Genomic DNA, 17,147 nt, shown 5'->3' with positions numbered 1-17,147 from the left:
ATGGTGTTTATATATCTCAACTGATTTGATATGCAAGGGCTTGTTCTGGGTATAGTCAGTTTTTAAATCGAGGTAAGCTACTGACAAACAAGTTGATGGTACAGGGATTTCAACAGTCTCGATTGAAGTCAGCATTTCGCAAATTCTATGGTCGTTATAACGATCTAGTTCGTCAATACAACCTCGCATTGGGTCCAATGCTGTCTGACGTGTTTCATACCGATTGTTAAGCTGTTCTTGGCACACTGATTTTGACTGCGGATATCTCCGTTTACCTGGTCCGGATATAGGGCTCACGGCGGGTGTGACCGGTCAACAGGGGATGCTTACTCCTCCTAGGCACCTGATCCCACCTCTGGTGTGTCCAGGGGTCCGTGTTTGCCCAACTATCTATTTTGTATTGCTTGTAGGAGTTATGAGATTGATCACTGTTCGTTATCTTCACCTTGCATAAAGCTCGACTATTTAAAAAAAACCGTGATGCTACTGTTTTTTTCAAACCTGGCACACTGATGGGAGATCATTTTTTGAATTACCAGGATATACCGTGTGCATATTTCAAAAATGCCTTTATCAGTAATTTAATTGTATCTGAACCTAGTCCACCTTAAGTCATATGTAGTTGTATCCTTAATCATGTCACCCACTTATTCCAGTGTGACAAAAGAATGGGGCATGTGATATATTTCCGTTCCTTTTATTTTCACCCCAATTTTGTGAGATTTATAAATTCTCTGTATGAAGGAATGAATAACAAACTTATTTCCTTAATGGTGGTTATTGTCCGTGTCCTGACCGGGGTAAGGTGATCCACTTTGTGGAGTGAGGGGGCGTGCCGAGCGTGGCCCAGATATGAGCGGTGGTTGTTGGTTGTTGGTGGGGTATTGTTATAAATCCGAACGTGGTTCCTATTAGAAAATAATGGTTGTATTATAATTTACATACACAATTTAATAATAGATAAATTCATACGAAATATATGCCTATATGTTTCTTTTTTAAGAGCAGAAACAAAGCAACTGTAGCAAAAATTAACACAAAGGTAAGATTCTGAATATTATCCGATTATAGGTTGAAGACATATGAACATTGTTTTGTATGAAAGGTGAAGATAACGAACAGTCATCAATCTCATAACTCCTATACGGAATACAAAATAGACAGTTCGGCAAACACGGATTACTTAATTTTCTAGGATTTGTGAGATCAATTGCTGTTCATTATCTTCACATCTTAGCTCGCCGGAAAGGTTTTGCCATGACCCAGGGGTCACACTTTAGGGAAAAGATGTACAGCTTGGCTATATCTTATGAACGAAGGGGGTGTAACTTTTTTATATTTCACGTATAGATACATTATGACGAGACTTTTTGTTACCAAGACTTTTAACCCAGTGAGCTTAGACTTTGTTCTACTTTTTAAAAACATGGATCAAGGGAGATATAGCTTTGATATTTCACACATAGATACATCAGCAAAATACTTTTTTGTGGTACCAATACATTCTTCCTTGTAATATTGACCTTGGACGTTGGTCCACTTTTCTAAAACATTAACCTAAGCTGTTTTGAACAAAGGAGGCTATGGATTTGTGGCGTCGGTGGCCTAGTGGTTAGGCTGTCAGGCTCTTGACTGAAAGTTCGAGTCATGGCCGCGGCAAGGCCGACGTTGTGTCCTTGAAAAAGGCACTTAACACGAATTTCCTCACTCTACCCAAGTGTAAAAGGGGTACCTGGCTATAGACAGTGAAAGCTATTGTTCGAACATTAGTGTTTTAGCGCCTGTAACGGCAGCTTGCACTGTATGCTTCCCAGAAAGCTGAGAAAGTTCTAGATTGATATAAGGTATGCTGGGGTAATAATGTATTGTAAAGCGCTTTGAGCAGCATACGCTGGAAAAGCGGTATATAGAAACCAATCATTATTATCATTATTAATTTGATATTTTACATATAAATGCCTCATGAAAGCAAGTTTTTTTTGGTACCAAGACCTTTGACATAGTGACCTCTACTGTGGACTTTGACCTTCTCAAAAACATAAACTTGTGCTACATCTTTTGAACTAGATGTCTTATTACAATGTTTTGTGCTTTGATGCCAATACGTTTGACCTACTGACCCTGACCTTTGACGTTAACCCACTTTAACATTGGCAATTTCTTTCGAGCCAAGGTGGATAGAAATTTAACAGGGTTAATGTTAGGGTTAGGATTTTCGTATGGTAGAAAGACTTTTTGACCTTGAAACCTTAAACTTGACTTCACAAATTTAATCTTGGTCACATGCTGTGAACTGTGGGAGATAGTGCTTCAATATTTCACGTATAAATTCCTCATGAAGAGACCTTTCTTTGGCATTTAGGCTTTTGTCATAGTGATCTTGACCTTGGACTTACCTATTATCAAAATTAACCTGGATTCCATCTTTTGATCCAAGGGGAATAAGGCTTTAATATTTCACATAGAAATGCCTCATGACCAAACCTTCTATTTGGTACCAAACCTTTTACCGACTTTTAAACCTTTTTTACTGTAGCTATCTTTTTTATCCATTAGGCTTTATTTAATATTTTAATTATGCAACAATGATTATAAAATATCATAAACACTACATTCTGAGTAGTGAACACTTAGAAACTTGTCAGAATGGCCTGGAATTTTATTGTCATTTCAAAGAGTTTTTCACCAATCACAAGAATATTTGTATTAACCAATGTTTAGTAAAGGCATGCTTCCCGGCGAGCTGTACTGTCTTCCAACAACTCTTGTTACTGCATCTAATTACTGGGGATAAATTGAAGAATGACGCCGGTCACATTAATATGGTAACGTGTTATACTTTTGTTTAGTTATTGTATATAAAAATCTTGGTAGTTTTTATACAAACACCTGTAGTAGGACTCGTTTTCATAGTACTTGGTGTCGTCATTTTCGTTGTTGAAGTAGAAGTTGTGATGGATGAGCCGGGTGTGTTACAGAAATCGTTTTTACAGCATTTTTTATAACTGTTGATTTTATCATCTGCACAGAGCTGAAACACGTACTCGGAATCACAATAAAAATTAAGGTGACTCATTACACAAAATTTTTATATTTAATGGCTCGTTAAAACTTCTATGAAGATGCTTTCACCATCGAAAAAGTGATAGAAGCTTTCAATTATCTTAAATGTTTCCCCAACTATCTATTTTGTATTGCTTGTAGGAGTTATGAGATTGATCACTGTTCGTTATCTTCACCTTGCATGAAAGATGAAGTTAACGAAAAGTGATCCATCTCATAACTCCTATAAGCAATACAAAGTAGATAGTTGGGCAAACACGGACCCCTGGACACACCTGGATCAGGTGCCTAGGAGGAGTAAACATCCCCTGTCGACAGGTCACACCTACTGTGAGACCTAGATCTCAATCAGGTATAATATGATTTCTTATTTGCAAACAAACACTTTAGTATTCCGGGAAAAAAAGAATGAGCACTTGTATCGCCCTTTCCGTGGTGAAATCGTACTTCACGCTAGGTGTTTTAACGACCCATTAATTAAAACGCTGGTGTAATGATCTTCAATTATATTCAATAATTTCACATGTTCTTAAACATTATTTCTGCTCATAGCAGACTGAATCCTAACTGATTTCTTTGTCAGACGTTGTAATATTTGATCTTTTCTATTTCCATAATATTTTTTTTTTATTCGTATTGTATCATTTTCATTCGTATTGTATCATTTTACATTTCCATTTGTTTGTCACAACGATTTTCTTTTATCTAACCTTAAGTTATCGTTTACCGAATTTGGTTATGCACGATATATTCAATATGGCATACACGAGGTGTTTCAGGAGCCACAGTTTGCAGGAAAGTACATGTTTATATACTGTATTTGGTAAATAAAATGGTTATGAAGTTTCCCCTCGAGAAATTAAATTTGGTGTCGTTTTTATGCCCCAATTGCCAAAAGCGACATGTAATATTTCCATCGCTTATCAACCTGGTCTTTAATCTGTAGCGGATCAACACATTTCTGAACTGGAGAATACAGTAAATAGTCAATGGATGGATATATGGGGGCTGTCTGAAGGCCTTTGTGAGCCAAGGGCAAAACCTCTGCGGGGGGGGGGGGGGGTTCCAGTCTGCGAAGTCCCCTAAATCTACTTACTTCTGACAAAGTACAAAGTATATACTTTTTGGACAATTCTATAATAAAATAGATCATATTTCTGAGGTGCGCGGGGTTGCGCATGGCGCTGGATCTATCATTTATAGCTACATGTTCATTTACTCCTGTACGGAACCGATCGCAGAATCCCAGTGATATATCGTTTTGTTCGTGACCAGGAGGTCGTGAGTTTGAACCCCACTCGTGTCATGGGCGGGTCAAACTTAATATGTTTAAATGGGTAGTGATTGCTCCTTCGCCAAACGATCGGCATTTAGAAGTGAGAATCACGGATCTTTCGGACAGGACCTTAAAACAGAGGCCCCGTGTTGCGGCAGGCGTTGGTACGTTAAAGATTCCACACTGCCACAGCCTTGTGCGCTAGGTACTTCACCTACAACTTAATACGAGTGAGACATTCCAGAAGGGACGTTGCTTACTCTAATCCTTTGTAACATATCACAATAAACTACGGTATCTCTCGGATACAATACAAATGAAAATGTTTACGATACAAATGGAAATTATACAACACAAATAAAAATTTATTTAATGCAAATGAACAATTATATAAAAAACTTATCTAAAACTTCATAGTTATTTCGGATTTCAAACATTTCGGTTGAGCATCACTGAAGAGACATTATTTGTCGAAATCCGCATCTGGTGCATCAAAATTGGTACCGTATAAGTTTTACATAATAGAAATGAAAATATATATATATATATATATATATATATATATATATATATATATATGATACAAATGGAAAATATAGAATACCAATGGAAAATTATACAATATGAATAGAAAATATACAATACAAATAAAAATATATATATAATACAGATGAAAAGATTAAACACACAGCAACGTTTAACATCTCCTAGTTTTCATTGATGCACTTCATTTGCTTCAATAAGCAACGTTTAAAGTGAAATCTACTTCTGGTTCACTCTGGGAAGACTCAGATTTTCACGGAACTTTATTTCATTCACATCAGTGCGTGACACACTTAGGCGAGGTACAGAACACATCGCAGAAAATTGTAATTTTCCACATTCGTGCTCACGTATTAGTATGCATCGTGAATAGGGAACTGAATTCGCAGTATCAATGTAATTTACATCCTAAAGAGGATTCGGATAAATATATACAGAAACGTATGCAGCCTGTGTGCATGTACCTATGTCATGTATCTCCTACATCGGTTCATTTGATAATACCTCTCTAATATCGATTAGATACTCACTGTATCATTGACACAAGTCATCATTGTTAGCCCGTTGAATAGGTCTGTGACACAGGACTGCAAAAACGTCAAATCAAAAGTTGATAATTTTATATCAAAGTAATCAAAGATATACATTCAATACAAATTTGAATTGTCTTCTAGGTTTTTGAAATTTCTAATTGCCACCATAAAAAAACAATGCATGCATGAACATTGCTAATAATCTTAGTATGCACATATATAACATACTCACGATACATTACAAGCAAACTTACCTGCGTTTTAGTTTCACACACGGAGTAGTCGCTCTTGGAACACAGATTAAAGTTTTGAGCACTAGCAACGAAACAGTTGTAGCACTTAACTGTAAACATATATACCTAAATAAGAATGACATTAAATATCTTGAAATATTTCATAATAACCATACATTTAAAAAAAACTAATATAACTTTTGTTTTCATATCTAATGTGAATGACATTTTATAGACAGAGTGCAGTATGTAAATCCGAAATAACTATGAAGTTTTAGATCAAATGTAGGTGTTATTGACCGAAGATGTACACAAACACGCAAAACACTACATCAAGTGTTGACACCCTTTCGTTTAGATTACTATTTCCTTAAAGCCTCTTGTCCGTGGGGATCCGGGTTAGAATAGATCTTCAGTACCCCCTTGCTTGTCGTAAGAGGCGACTAAATGGGGTGGTCCTTCGGATGAGACTGCAAAAACCGAGGTCCCGTGTCATAGCAGGTGTGACACGAAAAAGATCACCCCCTGCTCAATGGCCATAGGCCCCGAGCATAGACCTAGCTTTTCCCCTTCACCGGCAGTGGTGACGTCTCCATGTGAGTGAAATATTCTCGAGTGTGACGTTAAACAATATTCAATAAATCAAATAACGTTGCGTTGATGCATTGTGACGGCATCAGTTTCAGAGAATAATGATACGGAATTAGAAAACCACAGTGTGGTGATCCGGAAAACCGGATCACACGCTGTGAAATCCACAGTATCAACGAACGATACATTGATGGGTATATAATAAATCTATATACAAGAAATAATCCCGATTTACAAACATGTTGAGGTTTCGACTTAGAGATAATTAAAATCCATTTAGCGACACTGTCCACTCTATTTCTGGGCTTTTTAAAAAACAATTTATCTGCTTCAAACATATACAATAATATATATCATTAAATGATATGAATATATACAAGTCGCCGTTTTATACGTTTTAATTTTCACCCACTAATATTTCGCTTAGTATTTTTTTTATCACACGAAGGTGCACGGTGGCACAAAGGAGGCACAGATGTCAGATCTCCGTGGAGTTAGAGGTCTACCTCGCTCAGAAAATTAAGACTTCAGAGGTGCCGACAATTTTAAAGGTCCACCATGTTTTATTTTTAAAAAATTAGTTTTAAAAATCCATTTTTGTAATTAGTTACTATAATTACTCAAGTTTAACCAAAATTATACAGTTGTCTCTCTTTTTTATCCCCAATTATATCAATTTTAATGGAAGTTGATACAAATAGATATATGCAACTTGAAAATATAAACTCGTCTTTGAGATAGACGGTAAAACAATACTATTTGCTGTGGTCCTTTCACTGCAAGGAATTTTAATTTTTGATCACGATTTTTCAATTATGTCCAATACAGCGGGGAAAAAATTGCAGTGTTATGCAGTGGGAAGGGGGGGATATATCACAAATTTAAACATCGTGATAGAAAATATACAAGTTTCTAGTATTTTAACAGTTGTGATTTACAACCAGAATAAGCCCAAAAAATATATAATAACCTAGGCGTCCATTTTTTGTGTATTACACTGTGATTGTCATAACGTCAACATCATGACGTTATATAGTTTTCCTTTTGAAAAACAACACAAAGTTTGAACGACTATAAAACGAAAACTAGAAAAGATATAGTTATAAAATAAATTGTTCTATAACCTATAAATCCTCGAGCATCAACTGTGAAAGTCTCATTTATTTTGGCGAAAGGGCGAATTTAAGTACTTTGTGGCTCTGGTTCTTTGGTGAGTCGTCTTTATGTCCGTTGTTGGAACACTTTCAATATGTCTTTTCTACTAGACCAGTATCGACGAAACTCAGTTCAAGGCTGAGGGGAAATTACACTGTATATTTTCATTCAAATGAAGGATATAATCCTGTCTCAAGATAAAGTGAACTAGGACGTTCTAAGTATTCTTTTGTAAACATCTGGACCAGAAGTCTTCTAAATCAAACCTAGAACTCTATGAATACAGAAGCGTAGATTTATTTTAAAATCAGGTTTGACAATGTACGATAGGTATGCAATTTCTTTCTACATAATGATGAGTATATGGTAGGGATTTCTTTAAAATGTTATCGTGGGGAACTGCAAGAGTGCATTCCGTCAAATAGATACGCAACCAGCCTTATAAAAAGAAGGGGGAAAACTATGACTGCGTAGGATGAAACCATAATAGGTGGACTGGCGTTTTACATTCCATTTGTATATTGTATTGAGGAAGCAGATGTCTATGATATGAAAAAGTCTAGTCTTGAATTCATTGTTGGGGGAGGGAGGGTGAAAAGTCATACGCTTTAATGTTGTCAATTTGGAATAAGTTTTAGGATTTCAAATTTTTGTACAAAGTTGTTTGAAATCATTTAGAATCCATATTTGGTACAATGCGTTTGAAGTTTCTTCTTCATAGCAATTAATATTTTCGTGAGGAGCAACGATAGGGGCTTGGTGGAACACTTACTGGATCCAGTGATGTATTTTTGTTTGTAAAGTTTTTGAGAAGTTTTTGAATCCAGTATAGGTACAGTAACAAGTATTCATTCGTCCCATTCACTTGTTTGTTTGATATTCGTAGGATTGGTTAACTATATATCGTTAACCGATTGGTGACTGTATTATCTGCCATAATACTATCCATCTCATTGCGATCCAGCCTCACCCTCCAACACCTCCCAAATGCACCAACATAGTGAAGTTGAAGTGTGTTGTAGTAACATTCCATATGCTCCGTATGGGACGTATGGGTTGTCCCATGGTTTAAAAATAAATAAATAAGGACCATCGTGTACCAACACGTCTGATGACTGCGGTACTGTCTTTTGATGGCCGGACACATACATGTGATGGTCGTATGTCATAAATTATAATGAAATAAAGAAGTAACTTATATTTATAAAACTAAATAAAAAGTAAAAATTAATGAAATGAATTATATTTTTTATTTATATAATAATTTTAATAATAATTTTATTTAATTTGTTCAATAAATTAAAAGAAAAAAATACAATAAGTAACTTAAAATAAAATAATTAAGATATTTTTTATTTATAAAAAATCATATTTTTATTTATATATATAATAATTTTAATAATGATTTTTATTTAATTTATTCCTTAAGTATATCAAAATTTTAAAAAAATATAATAAGTAAATATAAAATTAAATATTTAAAATATTTGTTATTTATTTTGATTCTAATAGAAGGTAATAATTAGTAATCGCACGAGTCTTCGTCCTTCGTCCAATTCAAGATACACCGAAATAAATATACCATAACTATTACATAATTATTAATATTAGTAACAGGTGATAGTAATATGGATGTAGGTATGTATATACATGTGAAATAACTAAAATATATACAGAAAAGAATTAGGGTAGGGTCGCCAAAGAAAATTTTGATAATAGAGTGCCACTAGTTATTACTTTGTTAATCATAAATTATAAAATTATGCCAGACAACAATTTTGAGATCGTCATCAGGCAAGAAATTTGAGGTCGTCGTCAGGTGCTACACCTCAGATCCTGTACCATGTTTCTGTAACTGGATCCAGCTCGTAGCACGACATGGCTCCATAATTCTTATTCGATAGTATGTATTATGTGTATAAAACTGAAGATGTATAATGTAATAAGTGGTGAGTTAGTACTTATGATAAAATTGTATGACAGATAAAATATCAACCATAAGAAGTGGTATACTTAATTACATAACATATAGATTTAATTAAATAATGAAAATACAGAATAGATGCAAAATCACAAATCGCATACATCCAACAAGCTTACATATAATAAATATAATAGTATGCAGCAGGCCTGCATACATACAAACTGCGACATTGCATCTAAATGTTCGTCATAAAAAGAAGTTTACAAAATACATACGTATAATAACATACCTGAATTTTATGCATATTTGCATATACATATACGTATAATATACCGGGATTTGATGTATAGCTGCATCTTTATTTTAACTACATGTTTATATAAACTAAAACGATAAAAACGCAATGTATTTTTGTTTGTAAAGTTTTTGAGAAGTTTTTTAATACAGTATAGGTACAGTAACAAGTATTCACTCGTCCCATTCACTTGGGTATTGAATATATTTAAAACACCTGAAGCGGGATTTTGAAGAACTCTGTCTTTTAAAAGGGAACTTGCAGTATCAGTTGAATTACGAAATGTGGAATTAAAGTTCGTTCGATTGGTTGCTTGGTTGTATATTGTTTAACAGCACGTTCAAGAATATTTCACTCATATGGAGACGCCAGTGAAGAGCTGTATTATTCAGGCCTATGCTTGGCGCTTAATGCCTTTGAGCAAGGAGGAATCTTTATCGTGCAACACCTGCTATGACACGGGGTTTTGGTTTTTGCTGTCTCATCTGAAGCACCGTCCCATTTAGTGGCATTTTACGACAAACAAGGGGATACTGGGGACCTATTCTACTCCTTTAGTTGTAACAATGAGCCTTACAAAGACAATGATGGTACAAGCTTTGTCATCTGGAATCAATACATATAGGAGTTATGAAATTGTTCGTTATCTCCACATCTTCATATTCGTTATGCATAATTATAGTATCACTACTGGTTTACCAAATGCAGAGGGTTGTAAGCATTTTCTTTTAACTTGTCTAATAAGACATTTCAGTATTTCTCTTGTATTTTGTATCAATTCTGACAAGGTGTCAAATTATTCTTTTTCATGTTTAGCCCACTGTCTGGTATAATCTTTGACATAATTCAAAAGAGAGACTACGTTTTGTCACCAGTTAAATGATATTGGCTCTCTAAATTTTGGAACTCTTAAAATGGGTGACTTTAGATCGTGATTTTCAACTACATTGACGCCATCAGTAAAGACAGGTCCGCTTTAAAATCAGCCTTTCGCAAATTCTATGGTCGTTATAACGATCTAGTTTGCCAATACAACCTATCATTAGGTCAAATGCTGTCTGACGTGTTTCATGCCGATTGTTAGGCCGTTCTTGGCACACTCATTTTGACTACGGATAACTCCGTTTACCTGATCAAGATATAGAGCTCACGGTGGGTATGACCGGTTGAAAGGGGATGCTTACTCCTCCTAGGCACCTTATCCCACCTCTGGTGTGTTCAGGGGTCCGTGTTTGCCCAACTATCTATTTTGTATTGCTTATAGGAGTTATGAGATTGATCACTGTTCGTTATCTTTACCTTTCATTCATATGTAGAATGCATGGTATACAGTACGCACGTTTGAAATTGATATTTCATGATACATTCGCGTTCAATTTCCATTTTATTCCAAAAATTGTAAATCTAAGAGTTGGTATCAACTGGGAGGAGGAAACTGCATGTTATTACAAGTTCATTTTTATTCCTATGGTAGGAAAATGGGATTTTGTGAAGTGACGAAGACCAGAACATAATATCTAGCAGTTTATTCAGGTATTTGTCCAACTGCTTTTTTGATTACTGCAAAAGCACATGAAACGATTGTTTTTCAATGACACAAAGTCTTAGCACCGCCAAAACTTATTCAAGTTGTTTTCCTTGCCTCTCCTTTAGAAAACTGAAAATATACAGTCCACATCCCTTCTTTTGACGGTTAACACACCCGTAATATAATAGGCACAACCACCGTAACAAATTCTCATCTGTAGTTTGTTAACATGATACGTGGCTTGTTTTTTTAAATTAAATGTAATCCGTTTATAAAATGGCTAACAACTCTCCACACCTTGCTCAAGGTTGCATATGACATAACACAAGATGATTTCAATCTCGAAAACTACGCAAAATATTTCCTTTAAAACACAATTAAATTCATTTTTGGCATGGAAAGAATAAATTTTGCACAAAACTATTTATTTACATACGTTATGTTCTTTCAGCTTACTAGATCAATAAGTCTACAAAATATAAAATCATATTGAGATATTTTCATATGCATTATTACAACAGTTTTGGTAGTGAATCAATTTTTCGATATTCAATTTATTTGATAGCATCTAAAGAGTGGCAGTCGATACAACTAGAAAGTCCATTAGCAGGAACTTACAAAGATGCCTTTGAAGATGATGATGGTAAAAAAAATATAATTATATATTTTGTTGAATGTAATTCGCTTTCTAACAGTGAATTATTGAATATGTACATAATGTACGATTGAATTGTTAGTTATTGTTATTTGAAATAGCATTTTGCTTGTTGAATAATGCTGCTAACATGTTTCACTATATCATATCATTAAAAAGATACTGGAGTTCGTAGTATCTTTCAACAATTTGTCGAAATTCCCATTTTTAATAATTGTGTTCCTTTATCCGCTGACCTGTTTTTATATTCTTAAGAGGCAGGATGTATTTAAAAGCTTCTACATGACCAGGCAAAATATATTCACCTTCATTTCGACATTTAGGTATATCGAGGACGTATTATCTATTGACAATAATATATTTCATTCATATGTCGATTTGATATATCCCTGTGAACTCGAAATAAAAGACAGCATAGAGTCTTCAACATTTACTTAGTACTTAGATATTCGTCATCGTCAGATTTTCATATTTAGGTAGTATTATTCCATCATCACCTGCATACATAATTACATGTATGTCTCTCAAGTGAGTCGCTACGCAAGAGCTTTTGCATGAATGCAATTTTTTGTCGTCCGTTTTGCGTTAACAATTGACAATTTTTAACTTCTTTTTGATAAGTACTATTATGAAGCTTCATTGGGACAAAGGACATAAATGGTAAATTGCAGGACTCTTGCACAACTGGGGCCTTAGGGCAAAAACTGCCAACAATTGACCAATTTTCAAACATTTTCTCTACAATCGCACATGTTTAAGAAACACTAAATGCATTGTGATATAGAATAAGAAAACTCTACCAAAATTGTAAATTTCATGACCCCCAGGGTAGAGGTTCGGGCACCAGGGCAGGGTCACACTTGGTATATAGTGTTTATGTGTAAACATTTGAATAACATATGTAGTGCTACCAATACTAAATTGAAACTAAGTGGATATTTACAAAGAGCAAGTAGTCAGGTAGTCATTTACCAAAATTGTAAATTTGATGATTCTTGGGGTAGGGGTTTTAGTATCAGAGTGGGTCCGAAATGGTCAGTTATTCAATGTGTGAACAAGAGAACAATTTCAACTTCTTGATAAATACTATCCGACTTCTTTTCAAATTTGATATGATGTATTTTTCGACAAAGGGCGATACATTGTAAATTTAAAAAATCCTCGACCCCGGGGGCCTTAGCGGCGGTGCAAATATTGCCAAATTCGATGAATTTAAAAAAAAATCTCTACAACAGTATATCTTTATTAAAGAAACAAAATGCATAGTAATCGAGGTAAGCTACTGACAAACAAGTTGATGGTACAGGGATTTGAACAGTCTCGATTGAAGTCAGCATTTCGCAAATTCTATGGTCGTTATAAGGATCTAGTTCGTCAATACAACCTCGCATTGGGTCAAATGCTGTCTGACGTGTTTCATACCGATTGTTAAGCCGTTCTTGGCACACTGATTTTGACTGCGGATAACTCCGTTTACCTGATCAGTATATGGGGCTCACGGCGGGTGTGACCGGTCAACAGGGGATGCTTACTCCTCCTAGGCACCTGATCCCACCTCTGATATCTCCCTCATGCATAGCTCTTATCCTTGGACGAATTTGGCTCCACTTGCATGTATAAGTATGCTAAATACTGCAAAGGATCGTTATAACGATCTAGTTCGTCAATACAACCCATCATTGGATCAAATGTTGTCTGACGTGTTTCATGCCGATTGTTAGGCCGTTCTTGGCACACTGATTTTGACTACGGATAACTCCGTTTACCTGATCAGGATATAGGGCTCACGGTGGATGTGACCGGTCGACAGGGGATGCTTACTCCTCCTAGGCACCTGATCCCACCTCTTGTGTGTCCAGGGGTCCGTGTTTGCCCAACTATCTATTTTGTATTGCTTATAGGAGTTATGAGATTGATCACTGTTCGTTATCTTCACCTTTATAAGAGTTATGAGATTGATCACTGTTCATTATCTTCACCTTTATAGGAGTTATGATATTGATCACTGTTCGTTATCTTCATCTTTATAGCAATTATGATATTGATCACTGTTCGTTATCTTCACCTTTATGAAAGTTATGAGATTGATCACTGTTCGTTATCTTCACCTTTATAGGAGTTATGAGATTGCTCACTGTTCGTTATCGTCACCTTTATAGGAACTTGCAAAGAAATGATGTCAAAAATATGGCGACACGATCCTACATAACTCTACCAAACAGAACTCAGTATCACAAATCTGTTTTATATCCTAATAACTATACGACACATATCTTTGCATGAAGTCAAACAAACCCGATCCGTTCTGTCACACTGTTCTGTTCACTTTCAAACAAATCTTTAATGGGATCTTGCCACATCTTTATAACTCAGAAAGCGTTTTCTTGGAATCACTGTGCTATTTTTCTTTAGACGATTTGAAAGCTGTGATTGACTTGTAGTCTGATATACTAATGAATTTGCCATGATAGTAGATCGTAAAGGTATGAAATTATTGTTAATCTAAGGTAGATAATGCATGATGATTTCAATGATGTAAACATATTACGGCTTCGTGATTGCTCATTTTGTGTCAATATTCTTTATTCGTCTTCTACCAGCGAAGCTGTTTGTTTCCTCTCCCGTTGTTCTGCCTTTTTAGCTCACCTGAGCTAAAAGCTCACGTGAGCTATTCTGATCACCCGTATTCCGGCGTCCGTCCGTCCGTCTGTAAACTTTTAACATTTTTGACTTCTCAAAAACCACTGGGCCAATTTCCACCAAAGTTGGCACAAAACATCCTTAGGTAAGGGGAATTCTAAATTGTTCAAATAAAGGGTCTGGCCACCTTCCAAGGGGAGATAATCAAGAAATGGTAAAAATTGAGTAGGGTCATTAAAAAATCTTCCTCTCAAGAACCACTGGGCCAGAAAAGATGAAAGTTATAGATAAGCTTTATAAGGTATTGCAGATTTTAAATTGTTAAAATTGTCGACCCCGGGGGTTGAATGGGGCCACAATAGGGGATCAAAGTTTTACATACAAATATATAGGAAAAATCTTTAAAAATCTTCTTCTCAAGAACCAATGAGCCAGAAAAGCTGATATTTATATGAAAGCTTCCTGATATAGTGCAGATTCGAAATTGTTAAAATCATGGCCCGGGGGGGGGGGGTCGGGGGGGCCACAATAGGGGGTTAAAGTTGTTTTTTTTTAATATAGTGCAGATTCAAGTTTGTTAAAATCATAGAACCCAGGGATCGGATGGGGCCACAAGGGGGATCAAAGTTTTACATACAAATATATAGGAAAAATCTTTAAAAATCTTCTTCTCAAGAACCACTGAGCCAGAAAAGCTGAGATTTATATGAAAGCTTCTTGATATAGTGCAGATTCTAAATTGTTAAAACCATGGCCCCGGGGGTCGGATGGGGCCACAATAGGGGATCAAAGTTTTAGATACAAATATATAGGGAAAATCTTTAAAAATATTCTCAAGAACCATTGGGCCAAAGAAGTTCACATTTACATGAAAACTTTCTGGCATAGTGTAGATTCAAGTTTACAAACACCATGGCCTCCAGGAGTAGGTTTGGGGCCATAATAAGGTCTACAGTTTTACATGCAAATATATATGGAAAGTCTTCTGATATGGACCAAGGTGACTCAGGTAAGCGATGTGGCCCATGGGCCTCTTGTTTCTGTTGTTCTGTCCATCTGTGAAAACTTAATTGCTTTGAGCTAGGAAGTTGAAATTCGGTTTGATACGTGTAATATATTATTACAACTATCATAAATTTCATAATGGGTGACAAAGTTATTCGAGATATTTTTTGGATTCTGTACGAAATGAAGTTTTCTAGATTATTTTGCTTTTGTTGCTTTAAGTTTGGTACTTTATTTAGTGAATAGATGTAGATTTATTTCGGATTATGTTACAGCTGGTATGCATTACAAAGTTCTTTAAATTTTGCACTTTTTCAAGTTTCCTGTGATATTTACTGGTGTCATAAACTATGAAATTGTCTTTTGTATGATTACATGCAAAACTGTTGACGTGCGATTGTAGATTGTAAACTATTACACAAATGACCTAGCTTGCTGTTGGTAGGACATATATTTCTACAACTGAATTTTTATGCTTGATTAATATTCATTTTTATCAGTAGTATGTACAGAATCATTTTATGAGATTGATTTTCGTTTTTCTTTTTTTTTTGGGGGGGGGGGTTAGTTTGTACTCTCTCACCACTCAATATGTTTCTTTCAATTTCAGAAATAGTTTTTACTACACCTCATGCTTACCCAGCATATAAAGAAAGCCTTATCAGGACGAAATCGTTCGATTCATCTGAAGAAACAATGAAGACAATGGCTAAAGAATTTGCTGCAGCAGGGTTCTATTATGAAGGTATGCCATATGTACTATTATGTACTTATAAATAGTCCCTTGGGAATCCAGGTAAGAACAGATCCTCAGCACCCTTTCATTCTTATAAGAGCCGACTAAATGGGGCGGCCCTTTGGATGACACTACAAAAACCGAGGCCCCATGTCACAGCAGGTGTGGCACGATAAAGATCCCTATTTGCGCAAATACCGTAAGCGTTTCATTTTTTTTTTTTTTTTACTGATTTTGACTATGGATAACTCCGTTTACCTGATCAGGATATAGGGCTCACAGCGGGTGTGGCCGGTCAACAGTGGATGCTTACTGCTCCTAGGCATCTGATTCCACCTCGGGTCCAGTGGTCCATATTTGCCCTACCCTTGATTTTTATAAGATCCGTGGACGAATTTAGCTCCAGTTTTTGGCACTCTATTTTTTATGCCCCCCTTTGAAAAAGAGGGGGCATATTCTTTTGGAACTGTCGGTCGGTCGGTCGGTCGGTCTGTAGACCACATGTTGTCCACTCAATATCTTCAGAACCATTCACTTGATGATAGTGATATTTCATATATGGGTTGGTTTTGAGTGGAAGATAACCTCTATTGTTTTGCAGGTCAAAAGGTCAAAGGTCAAGGGTCAATCTACTCTAGACATGGGAATATAATGTCCGCTTAATATCTTGAGAACCCTTTGCTTGAAAGACATCAAACTTGGCACACTGGTACATCCTAAGAAGTAGATGACCCCTATTGATTTTGAGGTCATATGGTCTAAGGTCAAGAGTCAAACTCGGCATAGGAATATACTGACCATTCAATGTCTAGAGAACCCTTTGCCTGACAGACTTCAAACTTGTTACACTGGTACGTCTTCAGGAGAAGATGACTCTTATTGATTTTGAGGTCACATGGTCAAAGGTCAAGGGTCAAACTGGACATAGGAATATACTGTCCGTTCAATATCTTGAGAACCCTTTGCCTGA

General features: G+C 35.7%; 1 protein-coding gene across 2 annotated transcripts in view; it reads left to right on the top strand.

The window, feature by feature from the left end:
• LOC125672979 (uncharacterized) overlaps positions 1 to 17,147 on the top strand; it is a 61,433-nt gene that overhangs the window by 41,838 nt on the left and 2,448 nt on the right. Inside the window, exons 16-17 of one of the 2 annotated variants that reach the window (XM_056159603.1) lie at positions 11,707 to 11,784; positions 16,052 to 16,186. In XM_056159603.1, coding sequence (XP_056015578.1) covers positions 11,707 to 11,784; positions 16,052 to 16,186 — 213 coding nt within the window. The remainder of the gene's footprint in view (positions 1 to 11,706; positions 11,785 to 16,051; positions 16,187 to 17,147) is intronic. The other variant, XM_056159602.1, reaches the window with a different exon arrangement.

The sequence above is a fragment of the Ostrea edulis genome, chromosome 3, assembly GCF_947568905.1.
Source record: "Ostrea edulis chromosome 3, xbOstEdul1.1, whole genome shotgun sequence".
NCBI classification, from domain to species: Eukaryota; Metazoa; Mollusca; class Bivalvia; order Ostreida; family Ostreidae; genus Ostrea; species Ostrea edulis.
This window is presented reverse-complemented; position numbering and strand designations above follow the sequence as displayed.